Below are 18952 nucleotides of genomic sequence, written 5' to 3' on the forward strand. Positions count from 1 at the left end.
AATCTTTGCTTCTTGCAATGATTTTTGAAATTGCTTTTAACACAAATATACGTGTACAATACAAGCATGTAAACTGCATGGTGTTACACTCAGTTCCAACCCTACTGCAGTTTAAAGTGTTTAAACATCACGACACACAGGTCAATCCCTGATTTTTCAGTTTCTGTAAGCACCCGAATCAAATCCACCAATTCAGCAACTGCTGCTATTTGTTCACAGTATTTTTCCTAAAGCTGCTAAAATATACACTTCCATCCACCTACGCTCCAATAGGCTCGTACAGAAAAAACTGCAGCTACAAATAAATGAACCATTACTGGATAGATAGAAGAATTTCCAATTACATAGAAAACAGGGAAACTGGCAACCGCATTATATAACATACTCGGTTCATTTATTTAGATAAATGTAACTGAAAAGTTACAACTTTTTAATTCTAGAAGTGTAATAAAAATAAAGTCTTTGTTGCTGCAATCCTGCAGTCGGAATTCCAAACTTATTTCCACTGGGATTTTCCAGCTACTGTTGAGGTGCACTGGAACGTGATTTAGATGCTTCTTTCCTAAAAAAGAATTGTACAAGGATTTTTCCAGTTGGAAAATAAAACAATATTGAGAGATCATATTTACTGTTCCTCACAGCAAGACTTTAATCTGATTTTTCTCACCTAGTAGTCTCATGTAACCCAAAACCCATCTTTCTTGACTTCCCCACATCACGTGAAACACAGCAGGATCTAATTTTGTCATCAGTCTCCATATCCCAGTACAAAAGCATCCTAATAGTACCCTCTCAGTTCTAGGTAAACCTTTCATATTCTTGCGTGTGCATATACATACAAAAATCCAGGAGTTTACCATTTTTGGATATTTAGAAAGAGTTATCAACAGTTAAATCTAACATTTAAATAGAACATTTCTCAAAGTTATATGCACAGAATTTTCACTGAAGGCTGTAGGTCTGCTGCGCGTCCTTCACTGAAAGGGTTATAAAGAGGGACCGTGGATCCTTTCTGTTTTTGCGGACTGTTATCTTCCCTCTCAGGGCCTCTCCTGCAAAAGTAAGAAAGAAATTACTACGCTTACATTACTGAATCATGCACAGTAACAGCAAAGATGCATTACATACCCTTACATTGCATGAGAAGCTGTTCTCAGTCAGAATTCAACAACTCTACAAAGGTTTCCTTTATGTTCTCAAGGCTCTAAGCAATGGTCTTGACAACAAACCTAAGTCTAACTGCAGTTAAGCCTGGTGAGGTGCTGAGTTCTGTCTGATGCTTTATTTCTCAGATTATCCACCCAAAAAGCTGACAAGCCAATTTTACTTGTGGCTGTGGAAAAAACACTGTATTCCTTGGATACATTAACCTCTCTTTGTATCTGGTTGAGTTGGATCTGCACATCACTACCTAGTATTCCCAGGCCCACACAGGTCTCAGCTGGACAGGTACTAAGTGTCACTGTACTATGTGTAAGTGCCCCTACCCACCCCGAGCTTCAAATATCAACTTGTTTTTTCATGAAATGATATAAAACAACATCTTGAAATTCTTGACCATAGATTTCTGTCTATGAAGTAAGCAAATTATTAGCAGTAATAAAACAGTATAAAAAAGCAAAACTGCTAGTCCACAAAAATTAATATTCCATTATTCCTTTGCTGAGCTCCCTAATTTAAATGCATCACCACTATCAACTTTGAGTAAAACCAAGTAACCACAAAAACCTATTCCACTTCCTACTGCGTATGCCATGCGGTTTGGATTTGCACTGCATTTCATTTAAGCTCTAATTAGGTAACGTTTTTATATCAATTTATTTTCAGTCCTTAATAAGACCTGCAATTTAAGTTATAGCCGTAAATATTTAGGAAGTCCATTGCTAAGCCACTTCATACCATCATTTTAAAACCACATGAACTACATCTACGCAGATGATTCTACTAAACACATCATAGGAGGGTGTGATCTTGATCTACAGCACTACATTCTCTGCTACTCTTCCATTAGGCCTCCCTTGCCCCGTACATCCTCATCCCTCACACCAGACACATCTACTGTTACTACTTTTCTATTTCACTGGATTCAAAATATTTCCAAGCTGTTCAGTATTTACTGTGATTTAAAAAGTTATTGTTTATGTTCTGTTAAAAAGCTGAAGTTTTTAATATTCTTATTGCAAAAATGAAAACAAATAGTAATTTAGAAACTAAGCTGGTTTCAAATTCAGGAAGAATTTTAGAATTCTCCATTTAGCACAATTCTCAGTTACATCCACAAACAGTAAACTGGCACAAGATCCACATTATAAATCATAAATGCAGGACATTTTGTCAAAGGCTGAAGTATAAACATCAAAGAAAGAATGACTATGGTACCAATACTTGTATAAAGGATCAGAAAAATATACATTTTCTTTGGTAATTTTGTGTTCTCTGCATAATTTAACAGTTAGTTGGAGATTCCACTTCAGTTTCTGGGCAGCTTTATTATTAGGACACAAATGACTGACATAACACAAAGTGATTTGCAAAGAACTGAGAAAATGGTTTCACAGATTATTTAAACAGAGACAGATTTGCCAGGTAGAAGGACAGGGTAAAGAAAAAAGGGGATTATAGCTTCTCTTCAGCTAGGAAGTTTAACCTGGTTTGAACACACAGATTTTCAGAACTGCTGCAAAATGAATTATTTGATATATTTTAACATCCTAAAACAACAATTTTCAAAACATTAAGACTAAAGAGCCTCTGAGAACTAAAATTCCACAATTTAAATGAATCCATACTTCAACCTTACCACTTAAAACATTAATACAAAGCAATACAATAAATGAAGTTAAGAATCTAAATACAATTTCATAAATTATAGCTGACTTCCTAGAACAGAACCCTCAGATTCTGTTTGTAAAGGCAGTTAATAAAAACAAAGCATTCCATTTTTCTCAGCTATTTCTTATGCAGTAATCACATTAAATCTGCCTTTTTAAACAGTCTTTCTGAGGGCTGAAGCAAACAACAGCAGTGCAACCAAGTAACAGAAAGGCAGTTCTGAACAATTAATCAATGTCATGTAGATAGAAAATGACTGATGTTTTTTCACCATTCTGCTGTCCTGTGAGCTGCCTGGAGGAAGCTGTCTCTGGGACTCAGCTGCATCACCTTGCTCTTATCACGCTCAGCTGAATACAAGTAAACCACACAGTGCCACTGCAGTCTGATTAGGACAAAACTGAATTCATTAAACCCCTTCCTGCATTTTTATTATCCCTTGGGGAGCCCTGAAATTTGTCCCCAAAAATAAAAAAAAAAATAGAATTCAGCAGAAGTGCTGCACAAGCTTACTAGCAGGGGAAAAAAAATGCATCCCTAGATCCATACTGATAAACAATACACATCTGATTCCACACTCTACAGTACACCCTATACATGTGCTCTGAACATTCAAAACAGTTTATTTTAGTTCTGACTTTTACCATCAGTGAAACTGCAAGCAACTGCATCCTTCACTTGTGTAAGCCCTCAGAGTGTTTAGGCCCAACAAATCGTATTTTTTCAGCCTGTAACTTGATTCATCTAAAAGGACTTGACCAAGCCCAAAGATTCCATGCAGTCTCCTGCATATGTAACCATAACATCTACTTAAAAGCTCAAAATGATCCATGGCAATGAACTTGTAATGTGAAGACTACCCTGCCTTTCAATGCAACTTGGTGTCCCCTCCCCCTGTGATTATGCAAAAGATTGGAAGAGTTACTGAAGGTAGACAGCAATCACCACCTTCCAGGTTTCATTCTTTTCTTCCAGTGCAAGAGCTTTATGAAGCTAACAGTGAGACGAGTAACAACATGGTACTCAAAGCACTCCTTATTCTGCCCCACATTAAAATTTAAGAACCTTATGAAAGATCTCACTGGAATTGTTTCAAGGAATGCTGCTAGAAAACTGCAGTGGATTTGGACTAAAGACACTTTAACCACCGAACTGTTGGTGAGAAACATCTTTACAAAGTCCCTACACTGTAAGAACTACAAAGCTTCTAAGGGGCAGTCATACATGCCTTCACAGTTATACAACAGTAAGCTTTCCACTGCTCTTCACGATAAGGTTCTCCTCGTTTGAGGCTGACAATTTAAACATTATCTAGTTTAGACTAACTGGACCCACTATCTTAGGCAACACTGAGGTCTAGCACACAACTGAAGAAAAGCAAGTCTCAAGAGAGTTACTCTTTTGGCTAGAAAGTAGTTTTCATATACCATCTATCTTCTGAAAACAAACGAGAACTACAAAGATAAAATAAATTTGCAGTGGGACCAAGAGCATTTCCCTTAACCTCGATAACTTACCCTTAATCCTCCCATTCATCTCCCTAAACCACAGGCACCTGCAGCCAGCCATGCACAGACTGCCACCTTCCCATTTGTCCACTTCTCTTACTGAATCCCCACCCCAACGAGATCCAAAGAGCAGCTTCTGCACCGAGCAGTATCACTGATTCTTTTGGCATTATCCATCTGATCTGTGACACCCTTCCTCCATCAGCTGCCCACTTTTATAAACTAACCAGCTGTTCGCCAACTCCTTTCTGTTACATCACTGTTCCACCTCTTCCGAAACTGTGTTGAGGTTCTGTCTTTTCCTTTCATGCTCTAAGTATATTCTCCAAATATTTTTTTGTACCGAATTGGCATGTTTCAACTCCCTGAGACAAACTATGGACTAGACTGCTGCAAAGAAGTCTACCCAGCCAGTTGAGACAGGTGATACAGCCTTGTATGGCTGCCCAAGGGAACATGCACATACTGCAAGTGACTGAGATGCCCAAGATAGCTCCAGTACCAGGAACAGTAGCTACAGGGAACTGTGAATAGCTCAGGTACCAGAAATAGTAGCTACAGGGCACTGCAAAGGCCAGACACATGGTCCTCCAAAATGTATAGCTGCAGTGGCCAAACTCCTTCACCAAGAACTAGTCTTAATTCACTATATTTTGTAGTACAGATCCTAAACTGTATAGCCTTGTCCCAATCCTCCTTTCTCAGCAGGTGTGACAAAATTCTGAAAAAAGTAAATTGTTGTTGCTCTATGAGCCATATGCCCTTGCAGTCGCAGCACTTGCAAAGGGGGCACACAGAATAGCACAAGAATGCCATCCAAGTCTTCCTGTCTAGATACAGAACTTCTATTATCTTTCAATGAGATAAAACAGCCATGGGAAGAGATTCTCTCAATATAGTGCCTGAAATACACACTTAGAAACATTTCTGAAAAGTCAGCAGGATGATTTTAAACTGCAGATTTCAAAAGATACAGCATAAGACATGGAAGACTCAGTGTGACCTCAAAATTCAAGTTTTAACAGTTACTAGTTTTTAAAAGCAAGCATCGCATTTGGAGGTATCACTTGTAAGAAAACAAGTGACAGAATTCTATAGACACCATGTTGCAGCTGTAGACAGGCAAAACAGACACTAAAATCTCAATTAGGAACCAAATTATCCAACTGGGACGCACAATATTGAAGTATTTCAGTATAAGATCAAAACATTCAGACAGATTAATTGTGCCAGTGTTGTTTTCCTACTTTTAACAAAGCTCTCTAGGTAGACAAATTAACATTTTTCAGTTTGTACATTTACAAACAGCTATCCAATTATGGAGACTGGGGAGCTAAAGATAATCAAGGATTTTACAGGGGCTTAGTTATGTGAGTTCTACTTCAGTTTTGCTGTGCTAGCCCCTTATAGCACCATAGAAAAACAAATCAAGGTTTTATTTCCACTGCAAGGCAATATCAAGAACACAAGATGCTGACAATATGCTGTTTTATTGCTAATAGAATTTGCTTGCATACAGATCTGGGTTTTAACTTAATGCACTGTTACTGAAAAGATTCGGTGGGTCCTTTAAAATAATTTTTGTAAGCATTTTATTTATTTAGTAAATGCTTGAGACAACCAAATGAGAACCATATTCAGTGTATAATTTTTTGTTTATGAAACTTAGCAGGAATATTTCAACAAACAACAAAAGGAAGAGACTTATGGTTGGACCATTAATAAGAAAGAGATACTGCACTGGCATCTCAATTTCAATTTTCAAAATAAAGATATTTTCAAGCTATGAAACAGGCTACTAAAAGTGAAGTCTTGGACTCTGTAGGGAGTCTACAACACAGTACTCTTGTCCGAGAAAGCCCATTTTTTCTGGCAATAAAGTATCATCTCGCTTCTTTCTTCAGTTTCTTTCATTTTACTGCTTGCTAAGCAGTTAAAGCATATCCAACGCGCTGATGCTATTTTGCTTTACTTCATTGTACATCACCTTCAATCCTCTCGTCACAGTCTGTGAGGAGGAAAACTAGCTTTTCAGAATACATGAGTAGTAAGAGACTATCCCTCACTCACACACTATATCTAAACCAAATCAATAGAAATTATCCATTAAAACTATATACAAAGCTGGCTACCATAGTTAGATATCAAGCTGAAATTCAGTGGTAAATCAGAAGTATTAATTAGGTGTAACTTTTACGGCCTCACTCTCCAAATCTTTGGACCTAGATTAAACCTCTCCCATTTCACCCCACAGGCTGTGGCAGAAATGGCAAAGGAGGGAGGATTAGTTCTAAGCCCCATTCTTTGGCTTCTGATGGCTTGATTCTGTTATTGTTAGATTAGAGATCAAAACATTGTCTTTTTTATGGCTGAGAAAATAGATCTATTTTTACAACAAATAACCTGGCATCAAACAGCTGAGAAAATTAGCTAGTTCACACTGCAGAACAAAACAATTTTGCCACGGCATAAAAGAGCCTTTTTCTGTTAAATACCCAACAGGTTCAAGTATCTGTAAACTCAACCTCTTCTACAGAGCAAATCCAAATACAATCAAGTGCTTTATGACCACTTCAGGCATATCCCCAAAAGCCATAAAGCATCCAATAGAGATTTTAAGTTAGCCTTACTATTTCACTCAGGATTAGAAATCCAAGTGAACCATATTTCTTTACTGGGGAAAAAAACCCCACTGCCCTGTCCAAAAGATGCTTTCAAAAAATAAAACATTTTAAATGCATTTTATACCACCAAATTCTTCTTTCACAACCTATTAAAAAAACTAAAAGCAAATGCCACCATGAGCACAGTGGTCAGATCATTGCAAGACTCGAATAATATTAATTTCCTAGTAAATATTGGAAAATAAATAGAAAAGAACTTGTCCTGACTCAGTGTTGCAGATGACACCAAGTTGGATAGGAGTGTTGATCTGTGTGAGGGTAGGAAGGCTCTACAGAGAGATCTGGATCCATGGGCCCAGGCCAACTATACGAGGTTCAACAAGGCTCAGTGACATGTCTTGCACTTGGGTCACAACACCACCACACAACTCTACAGGCTTGAGGAAGAGTGGCTTGGAAGCTGCCCCAACAGAAGAGGACCTGGGGGTGCTCGTCAACAGCTGGCTGACTGTGAGCCAGCAGTGTGCCCAGGTGGCCAAGAAAGCCAATAGCATCCTGGATTGTATTGGAACTAGCGTGGCCAGCAGGACTAGGGAAGTGACTGTCCCTCTGTACTCAACACTGGTGTGTTCAATACTGTGTTCAGTTTTGGGCCCCTCACTACAAGGAAGACATTGAGGTGCTAGAGTCAGTCCAAAGAAGAGCAACAAAGCTGGTGAAGGGTCTAGAACACAAGTCTTATGAGGAGCGGCTGAGGGAACTGGGGTTGTTTAGCCTGGAGAAAAGGAGGCTCAGGGGAGACCTCATCGCCCTCTACAACTACCTGAAAGGAGGTTGTAGTGAGGTGGGTGTCGGTCTCTTCTCCCAGGTAAGAAGTGATAGGACAAGAGGAGACAGCTTCAAGTTGTGCCAGGGAAGGTTTAGACTGGATATTAGGAAAGATTTCTTCACCGAAAGGGTTATCAGGCATTGGAACAGGCTGCCCAGGGAAGTGGTTGGGTCACCATCCCTGGAGGTATTTCAAAGACATGTAGATGTGGCACTCAGGGATGTGGTTCAGTGGGCCCTGGCAGTGTTCAGTTATGGCTGGGCTCAATCTTAAAGGTCTTTTCCAACCTAAATGGTTCTGTGAACACATTTAGTCACAAGTGGGTCTTCTTTATCTTCCATTGCTATTTATTTCTTATTTTAAGAATTCATACAGAGGATTGATGAATATTGGTAAACACAGGGATAGATAAAAGGCTGAAGCCTTGAAATGATGCAAATGTATTGAATCTAATGGAGTCACTTTTTTCTTCAGTAAACTTGCATTGAGAAAAGTCCATTTGAAGACAAAAAGTTTCCCCAAAAGCAAAGTACACTTGCAGTGGAAGTCAGGTCAACATGTCAGGCACAAACAATGCATAGTAAACCGTTAATGAATTAGCACTGCTTCTTACCAAATGTCAGATGAGAAACAGCTGGAAGTGCAACTTTACATATACTGCAAAAGAAGTTTGAGCAGTTTGTTCAGCTGGTGAAATGGAAAATGAAAGACTGAAGAAATCAAAGAATATGGTTAACCACAAATTATCAAGATGAATTCCTAAGTCACTATTTTTACAAAGTAAAAAAATATGAAAAAAGGAAGATAGGGAAATCTGTACTTATAGTAACATGTGTTGAGGAAAAAGATTTTTGAAACAATGAAGGAGAAGGGTCAAAGTCAGAGCGAATGTTATTTTCAAAAACATCACCTAAATTAAGAAACTTTCCTATGTAAGTATCAGTAAACACCATCTGCCCTGTTGGGCTTATGTCATCCGTGAACAAATATCCCACAAAAAATAAACATAGGATTACAAAGGAAATGGAAATTACATCAAGAATATTTCTCAGAACCTTCTCTAACACTAGAAATAACTGGTAGAGAATCCTAGATTAAAGTGGTAAATTTATATAAGATACAGAAACAGAATGAGTAAAAGGATGGGAGAGGGAAACAATTAATTACAAAGAGAAGGAGACGGGTAAAAAGAAAAGAGAAACACAATTGTCACAAGATTTGGTATGGGAGTAATTTTAAGAAATATGAGCTAATACAGAGAAAGGAAGGAGTTATGGCAAAAGTGATCTTGAAGGTCGACTAGGTTGTGTTCACTGCTTCAAAGCACACTGTTTCTGCAGTTGTCTTCAGAAAGTCACCGCACCTAGCCTAGAATTCTAGAGCCAGGCACACCTCCTAGTCATTTCACACATTTGGTAAATGTCAAATGATCTATGTAATATTAAATAATGTGCATATTCTAACAAATGTCATTGCACTTAAAAAATTCCCTTCACACTCTATGACATTGAAATTTAATGAGTTGCTGCAAGGAGACCTTATCCAGCCTTGTCTAGAAAGAGAACCTGAACAGAACACAAGCCAAGTACAAATGCACCAGTGTGTATGTCAACCCCAAGAAGTGAAAGGACCTAAGAATATGCAAATAAAAATTGTTTAACAATATAAAGTCAAAAATGAAAGAGAGAAATGATTTGTCAGATAACATAGGCCACAGTGCCTTTAGGAAAGAAGCTCCTGGTAAAAAGTTGTCACGGCTGATAGCTGGAAGAGGCAACTGTAAAAGCAGTTTAATTGAGGTCAGATGCTACTTTCACAATTGTACATTCATAATTAGGTCTGTTAGAGACACAATATTCCACCCACATCAATACTTTTCTATAACAACTCTAAGCCTCTTGATCTCAGGTTTTTTTTCAGCATCCACATAAGTTTTTGTGTGCTTTCCCTCAATATGCCCAATCTATTTATAAACTGTTCAGGTTGGGGCCATGTACTACCATGAGTTTATTAACCAACCAGCAGAAATGAGCCCCATTCTGACGTTTTTCCCTTGGTCCCGCTAGGTCTGTAAAGAAAAATGGCCCTCAAAGATGACTAATTCACCACCGGGTAAGAGTTCAACAGTGGTGAGTAAATATCTAGTGGTTAAGTGGATGAAAATACAAGAGCATAAAAATTTCCGTTGATTATAAAAAGACTAGGAGCGTCTGAAAGAAAGTGCAGTTCTACAGGAATAAGAGGGCAAGACTTGTAATTCCTGACCTGTTGTGTGCCCATCCTCTTGCATGACTATCCTGTGACAGCCAATACACACATTTCTGTGTCTATAAAGCAAGGAATATTTGACTACTTGCACAGAAATATGTTTTCAAGACTTACCCAACTGAACTAATTAAAACCACTAACAAGCATCACTTCAGTCTTCAATATCTTACTTCATCAATCTATCACCTGAATTTGGGTTATCCCTGATAACAACAAAAACCTTTTTACTTGCATCAAATTCAAGGTCAAACATATTACAGTACTTATCCATTTTATAAAAATTTACAGTGTATCAAAGTAACATTTTCCATACTTCAATGGATCAAGTTCATGGCTGCAAATTATCTGAAACTGTTTTCAATTTACAGAGTAACCCCACAGTGCCAGGTACAACACACCCATGCATATATTCACAATTCATTTAACAAATACAGCATAGTTCAGGAGCACTATAAAAAATTCTATGCAATCACTTGACAAATATGATACTTAAGAACAATAGTAATCTTAAAATTAAGAGAAAGTTAATAGCAGTGTTCTGGTCTTACATTTTTCTGCCTCAGAAATGCTTTGATACAGTTTTCTCATTGTGAGGGACAAGAAGCGGGATGTGACACTCATCAAAATTACAGTATGGAGCTATGCAAGTCTAAGACAGACACTCACTTACAACATAGCTATGCAGACATTTATATGTATTTTTAACATGAATTTTGTCTAGACAGATACGTCCCAGTGCTTTGCTGAGACAAAAAAATTCTTTAACAGCAGCTGAAAGATTTATTTACTAGTTCTTTTAAACACATCTTTTTATAAGTATTTTAGATTTAAATTTCATGACAACTGCAGCGTAACACAATCAGTGCTGCACCACAACAGAATTTAAATATACCTGCTTCTACAGGAATTGGTTTCTCCAGGAGAAAAACTGTCTGTTTCCAGTGTGTTTTGGTACACTGGGGACCAGTTGAAAACAAGACCTGCAATGGAAGAGTTCAAGAGTTTGATTAAGAACAACATTTTTGATATCACACCACATCAATCAATTACTAAACACACATGCACATGAAGTGTTTGCTACAACAAAACGGACTGACTGCCAAACATCTTGAGGCAGAATAAAATACATAAACACCCTCATCTCTCAAAGACATTTTAAAAATGCATGTGAAATACTCACCTTGTTGTGACAGTTCTTCTCAAAAAATATATCAAAATAACCAGCAACTGCCTATTAAAAAAAGAGGAAAGTCTATCATTAGTTATATATAGACATTTATTGGGATTTCTACTCCTTTTGAAGCCTTTACTAAGAGGAACAAGCTTATATTTATGCTTTCAAGCATGCTAGAAATCCCAAGTCAAAAAATAAGCTGTCATCACACCTTTGTCCTACTTGAGAATATTCAGCCCACTGTAACTGCATTTTATTACATATCAAATTTTAATCTGAGTTTCCAAAATAACCCACACACCCTAACTACAACTAGAATTACATAGGAGAAAACAGTCTTTCAGATGTGCAAATCCACAAGCATAAAATTCAGTCCTTGTCTCCTCCCATGACTCTCACTAGATACACACACAGTACGAGGGGGGATCCTGAACGACGTGTTCACTCTTTGCATAGCTTAACACTATTTTCCACAAAAGCTCCTTGTGAACAGAGGTAGAGCATAACCAGGCAGGGAATATTTTTCTTCCTCTACTACACACACAGATAAGGAGAAAGATTCACAAATGCTTCATGCTGGCCTTTCCAGCAGTTAATAGTTTCTATTAACAACTCTCCATAGGATTCCTTGGAACCCTTCTCCTGTCCCTCCTGCCATCCCACTTCTAACTGCAAAAAAAGCCTCTTCAGTGCATAATTCATTAGTGAGACTTTTCTTGCAGCTTGAAAAGGAAAAGAAATACAAAAAGTCTGTGCGCAAAACAGTATACCGACACTATTAGTTACACAGTCCTTTAATACTGGCCTGCTTTTCTGACAAAAAAACCTTGTGAGAGTCCCAGAAATTCCAAGAATTCAGATGAAGAACTGGAAGATGCTAATAAAATGCCATCCACTCCACAGTTTCACCTCTGAAATCCTGTCCATGATCACCTTCATTTGCTTTCTGTCTCCTACAAAAAGGCTAAAGCAAATCGGAGTGTGGGCCCAAGGCAGTTATGCTTTTCTGTTACATGTCAGCCTGAAGAAATGACCCAGCACAGAGCTTTTGAGTAACTCCATCTACAACACCTGGGGACTCTCTATCCCTGTGACAGCAAGAAGGGATTCTCCCCATGTCAGCTATAGTACATTCAAGTAAGATATGTACCAATTCAATGATGGCAAGCCTACTAACATGAAAACTCACTACAAACAACTGATTATAACCTTCCTCTCACACCACCAGTGTTTTTCTCCTACTCTAAGTCTAGAAAACTGGTTGTTCTGAACAGATGCAAAGGACAAGTTCTGTAGCATTCCCTTCATATCGACTGAGATAGATTGCGAAGAAAAAAAAAGTCAAACATGCTTACAAAATTAAGGTAACGCACTGCATGGCACGAGGCTTTATTATTATGGAACATGTAATCTGAATGGTAGCTAAACCGTTCTGGTAATTTTCCTCTGTAGTCTAAATCCAGAACAGATCTCACCAACATGGTGGTGAACACAATGTCTTAAAGCAACTAAGTCTATGTTAATGCACCTCTATTAGCTTTTCAACCTAAGGTCACTCCAGATAAGCCTGGAAAGTTCCAAATTCCAATGTGGGCAAATATTCCTTAAAAAATGAACCAAGGAGACACTGAGGGACCTTTGTGACAAATGAGCACCAGATGTTGGAAACAGTTACTCTTCTATCCCTTAAGTGAAGTCCTATCACTCAATGCTGAGAATTTCATTCCCAGGTGAATTACAGCCTTCTCTCTAATATACGTTTTTTGAGTAAAGATTAAGAATGTTTTGACAAAGCTTTATTGACCCATCAGACTACTTTTATTGATGCACAATCTTTTCTGGACATTAATCAGAGATTTTCTAAGGCATAAAAATATTTTTCAATCATCAGGTTAATACTGGTGATATGCTTACAAATAAGACTTAGGATATGATTACTGGAGAAAGGAAAACAAGGTTGAGACAACAAAAATACATTAAGAATTAAGGGGCCCCTCACTACAAGGAAGACATTGAGGTGCTAGAGTCAGTCCAAAGAAGAGCAACAAAGCTGGTGAAGGGTCTAGAACACAAGTCTTATGAGGAGCGGCTGAGGGAACTGGGGTTGTTTAGCCTGGAGAAAAGGAGGCTCAGGGGAGACCTCATCGCCCTCTACAACTACCTGAAAGGAGGTTGTAGTGAGGTGGGTGTCGGTCTCTTCTCCCAGGTAAGAAGTGATAGGACAAGAGGAGACAGCTTCAAGTTGTGCCAGGGAAGGTTTAGACTGGATATTAGGAAAGATTTCTTCACCGAAAGGGTTATCAGGCATTGGAACAGGCTGCCCAGGGAAGTGGTTGGGTCACCATCCCTGGAGGTATTTCAAAGACATGTTGATGTAAGCACTTAGGGACGTGGTTTAGTGGTGGACTTGGCAGTGTTAGATTTACTGTTGGACTCAATGATCTTAAAGGTCTTTTCCCATCTAAATGATTCTATGTCACTGGCAAAGTATTGGAGGATTCAAAGCTGCTATACAGTTCTATTTATTTCTCCCCTCAATGTTTTCTGAGAAGTTTTACATAAAGCATTGGAATTTCTGCTTCTACATGAAGCAGTAGGAAGTCTTCCTTGAAAAAGTTACGAAAAACTAAAATCTCTGCATTACAGAAGCCTATTTCAATACTCCCAAATGCAAGTGCTAAAAAAGCCGTAAACCAAAACAACCCCCAGCCCCTTAAAATATGTTAGTTTAAGCCTTGCACCACTACAGAAATGATCTGGTACCCCACATTAATGCCTTTGGAAAAGAAAAAAAAAGTCAGAAGTACATGCAGATGATACTTTCTACAATTTTATCTGCAACCACTAGTCCTGTACGTTTAAAAATAATATCTCACAAATCTAAAAATCCACACAAATCAAAGTTGAAATACCAAATAATACAAAACTAGCTACAAAATTATGGTTTTGATTGTTATCTTTTTAGGAATTTATATCTTGCCTTACACCTTAAGATTTTTTTTCTATTCATTACTCGGTGGTGGTTTTATGCTGAAATGCACAATACGTATCTTTTATATATAAGTACATTTCAATGAAATAGTTCTGTAAACATGAAGTTCAAAACATTTTCTTTTCATTTCACTTTTGAACACTACCACAAATTGCAGTAGCAGTAACAGTCAATCAAACTTCTATTAAATACGCAGTGCTACAAAGAAAGATATTTCCAATGTTTACAGCTTGAAGGAAGATTAAGTCCTCCCCCTCCCTTCTTGTTGTAAAATTTAACACTTGCAGCTAAACAGCAAAATATAAGGGGGAAAAAACCAAACTCTTACAAGTGGCATACTAAAAGCAATCACAGACACAAGCATATTAAAACGGAATACAGGGCTGGCCCATTTTTATTAAAGGTGGCATTTTTACAAGAAGTCAAACTAAAGCAAAAAACCCCAAAGCAAATATTACCCCCATAAATTCTAGATGATGTTTTACAACTACTGCCTTGGTGGGTTTTTTTGGTTTTGTTTGGTGGGTTTTTTTGGGTTTTTTAAGCATAAGGGTAACAGTTATTTCTTCCATTGCAGTTTTCACAATCTTTTTGCCACCTTTGACAGCTCATTTACAACTTCACCAGCAACTGATCAGCAAGAGCTTAAGCCTCCTCTGGAAGAATCTTTCAAGTGCCAGTCTCTTGAGTAGCATGAAAGAGGAAAACAAAAATAATTACTTCTAAACTGGTAATAAATAACTGCAACTCTAGCCTGACACATGCTCTAGCCTCAAAGGATGTTACATATTAGGAAACACTGCAGAAATATTATTCTTCCTGTTCTCAAATAAAGTGCCAGGAGAAAAGCAGAGTTATGAGGACAAAAACTTCAACCCTAGAACAAAGTCTCCATGTTTACCAAGGGAACTAAGAAGGTTAAATAAAGAACTAAGAAAATATTCAGGAACAGATATACATTACTGAGACTGCAAAGCATCATCCTATAAAGTTCACTCAACTAAGAATAAAATATTCCTGAAATTACAATAGCAGCCACTAACTTCTACCTGATTGTCAAATCCATGTTTTGATGAAGAGTTCATGCAAAGTAGCTTAAGGTCTTCATCCATCACTGAGGATTTCTAAGATGTTCATGCAACCATATGAAAAAACTGTAAATGAAACACGTCCTCCCAGTAAGATATGCTTGTCTTCAGCATATTTTTCTTCCCTGCCAGATAAATCATTTTGAGCCTATTTTTCTCCCTTTTATTCATGTAACATGTACCAAATATATTAAGATCACAAAATGCTTCAACATACATAATAGATTAATATTAGTACATGTTATTTATACTCTTTCACTTTAGAGCCCTTAGCTGAAGTGGGAAGGGGAGTCCAAATTTTAATTCAAATACATATGAATACTAAGGCTTTTTTCTAAAGAAAATGGCTGGCTGTACATACAGCATTTTAACAGGGTAAAACAAATGAGACTGCTTGACTCCTTATGAGAACTCAAAGACAACCTTACCAATTCACTTAGGAACAAGGAAATTAAAAATTATCATCATCGCTATCACCTACAGTGAGTAATTTATCATTCTTGCTCTTCACTAGTATCATGTTCCAACAGTGAGTGGCTACAACAAATACAATTAGACAGCTGGCCACAGAAGTGGGAGATAATGTGCTTTTGATGGAGTTTATCCAAGCATGGAGATGGAATGTTTGTCATCCATGCAGCAGAGTTGCTGCGTTTTTATCACAGGGAAAAGAAATCCCTCGCTATTAAAACCCAACAATTTTGTGTTTTGAAAATACTAAGAACCTGGAGAACACCGTAGAGGAGGCTGCCAATAACTAAATAAGATCAGAAGAACAAATACCGCTTCGTAACGTAAGAGTAGTCTTTCCTTTAAACAGAAATCAGGCATTCAGGATGCGTTTGACTGTGGTACTCAAAGCCAGATTTCCAACTTCTAGCTTAAAAAATTTATTTTCTCAGCTAAGGTTGGAATTAAAGATTTATATGCCAATACTTACTGTGGGCTCCCAAGGGGAAGATTGGATGTTAAGAAATGAAGCTGTCTAGTATTTAAGGTTTTAACAAGCAAAGATTTTTCCTTAGTAAAAATAATTTTCTACAATCAACTCAACTTCCTTTTTCCTCCTAAAGGTTTTAATACATCAGTCACGTTGTCTGCTTCATTATCCTTCTTTCACCCCCCTTCTCCCTCCCACTTTTTATACACATCCTCTGCTTTTTGACAAGATCTCCTGGGAGCAATGAAGAGATACTGCCATTTTCCTCCCAGGGGATATTGTTATTCAGCTAGGAAAGATCAACCTTGATGGACTCACAGGGGAAAGGCTCGCAAACAAAAGAGAAAGTTTGTCAATTGATTTCTACACTGAGGGTAATCACCATTATATTTTATCTCAAAAGCTCACACAGTGATCAACTTAGAACACAATTAATGGAATATTTTCCTAGCAGCATCTACTAACTGATATTAGCCAGATGTCTTACTAAAATTGGCAATGACAAACCCTATCTCTTTACTAGGAAAATGCACTTTTGCAGCTAATTAAATTTATTTTTGGGCATTATCTTTGTAAGACTGAAATCAAGTCAACTTGCACTAAAAGTGCTTTGAAACAATTTCATATAATGATTCCATGCAACCGTTTCATGCTTTGAAAAATCTTCACTCTTTGAAAGCTACAGTAATGATATATAAATTTAATGCTAAAAGATACTACTTTGTGGTAAACCAGAGGACAAATAAAAGAAAAATCAACAGAAAGAATACGTGCTCTGAAAAAAGCCTTGACTTCCCCCCCAACTTCTGAAAGACTAAGCACCACATACAAGGTCACAGTTAAAATCTTTATTTTTGCTCAATATTTCCATATTTCTCAGGTTTATTAAGATTTTTTTTTTCTTCAAGACTTATTTAATTGCTTGAACACTTGGAAGAAAAACCTATTTAGAGCATTAAGCATTTTGTTAAGGATATGACTCAATAAATGCATTACAGGAGCATCTGCAATACACTTAGAATGCACCTACAGAGAGACATCAGGCTGACCTGTTATGAGCATGACTTAATACTCTGCTAGCATTCGGTTGCCTTTTTTTTTTCCATACAAAAGTATGAGAGTGATTTAAAATAATTTACAGGTGGAAGGACAGAGAAATCAGATATGTGGCAACTAATACTACGCTCTTAGGTTTTAGGAACTACACAGTTTTTCTATTTCATAGAAGCTCATCACTTCTAAGAACATTGTCCTTAGTCCATTTAGCTAAAAATAGAAAACAGTTAGCTTATTGCATACTGAATTGCATGGTTTTCAAACAACCTCTAGTACAATTAAGTGGCACTATCATACAATCAGATAATTAGCCAAGAGGTCAGCAGGAAGGCCCTCCAAGAGCAAGAACAGCAATAATATCTAGAAAGAAGAGAATTATCTATTTCAGCACTTGCATTTTCAGTTTTCAGGAAGTAAAAGGTTTGTACTAAAAAGTGACAAAGCAAAATGGAGGGGGGGAAAAAAAAAATCAAAGGATCAGAAAGAGGTGGGTGACAAATCCCAAAGGTTAGCATTATGCTTGAGAGGCTAATCTTCCTGTGCTCCCTCCAGTCAAAAACAGAAAGCAAGCTCCGTTCCTAACTCTCTCCTAGGTGAAGCTTCCCCACAGCCTTTATGAAATCCTCTCAAAAGCGTTTACCAAAACAATTTACAAGAATAAAAATAAAGTATGGGGAAATCAACAAGAGGTCAACTTCTCTCTGGAGTCTGAAAATAAACACAGGATTTCAAAGGCTGTCTACTGAAGTGGGGGGGGGGGGGGAAGCAACAGACTGAGGAAAAACTAAGGTCAGATTTTAGAGGTATTTGACATCTTGCCACAGAAATGAGAAGTACAGCCTCTCCTGCCTGAGGGGTCCTGGGGATGTTCCAAGTCCAATCAAAACAAATGTGGTAATGAGTTGCTAAAAAGACTGCATTATGGCTCTGATTCCTGACAGCATTTACAACTTTCTGTCCTGTTACCACAGGCATGTAGACAGGTTGATGGGAGGAAGCAACAGACCCCAACACCGCTAATGCCTCCAAAGTTGTCAGCTGAAAGTTTAGCTCTTCAACAATGAACATGGATGTTGGATACTCCAAGTCGAGGAGGCCACAACTCTTCTCCCTGTGTACTTACCTAAGTTACATGAGTGCTAACGTCTGCAAAAACAAGTTCAGCAACAGCAACCACACACTCCATGCTGCTGACCCATTTCCATGTAAGAATGTCTACCCTATGTACATTCCTCTGCACCCACACAGTGCCCTGGAAAGAAGCAGCATGGAAACCCACTCCCCACAACCTGATGGCACAGTGCAAACTAGTAGCCGATCTGCAATAGGATCCACAAAACCACTAACATAGCACCGTGCACCCAAGCTTTCCACTTGTTCAGTATTTGAAGACAGACCATTTAACAGAGGGAGTTCTAGTTCTGATGGTAACACTGGTCTGAAGTTCACTTTGCTGTTGATGGCAACACTAGGAATAAGACAACCAAATCTATCTTCACACTTCTATGGGACAGAAGGGGCTGGGAAAGAGCTGCTTTGAAATGAATTTTAGGTTGTGAGCTAAAAAAAGTGATATATGTATATATACAAGCATATAAGGATGGATTTCCAAATTGTTTAATTTTGTGATTTTTTTTTTTA

The 18952-nt window shown here is 37.8% G+C and overlaps 1 protein-coding gene across 2 annotated transcripts in view; it reads right to left on the minus strand.

The window, feature by feature from the left end:
- Window positions 1–372: 372 nt before the first annotated feature.
- Window positions 373–18952, minus strand: part of PRMT3 (protein arginine methyltransferase 3) — a 62492-nt gene continuing 43912 nt past the window's right edge. The window contains exons 14-17 of one of the 2 annotated variants that reach the window (XM_074884830.1): window positions 11242–11292; window positions 10954–11041; window positions 936–1052; window positions 373–562 (exon numbers count right to left, since the gene is read on the minus strand). In XM_074884830.1, the coding sequence (XP_074740931.1) occupies window positions 943–1052; window positions 10954–11041; window positions 11242–11292 (249 nt within the window). In that variant the 3' untranslated portion in view covers window positions 373–562; window positions 936–942. Of the gene's footprint in view, window positions 1053–10953; window positions 11042–11241; window positions 11293–18952 lie in introns of both variants that reach the window. The other variant, XM_074884829.1, reaches the window with a different exon arrangement.

Source organism: Strix uralensis, chromosome 15 (genome assembly GCF_047716275.1).
Source record: "Strix uralensis isolate ZFMK-TIS-50842 chromosome 15, bStrUra1, whole genome shotgun sequence".
NCBI classification, from domain to species: domain Eukaryota; kingdom Metazoa; phylum Chordata; class Aves; order Strigiformes; family Strigidae; genus Strix; species Strix uralensis.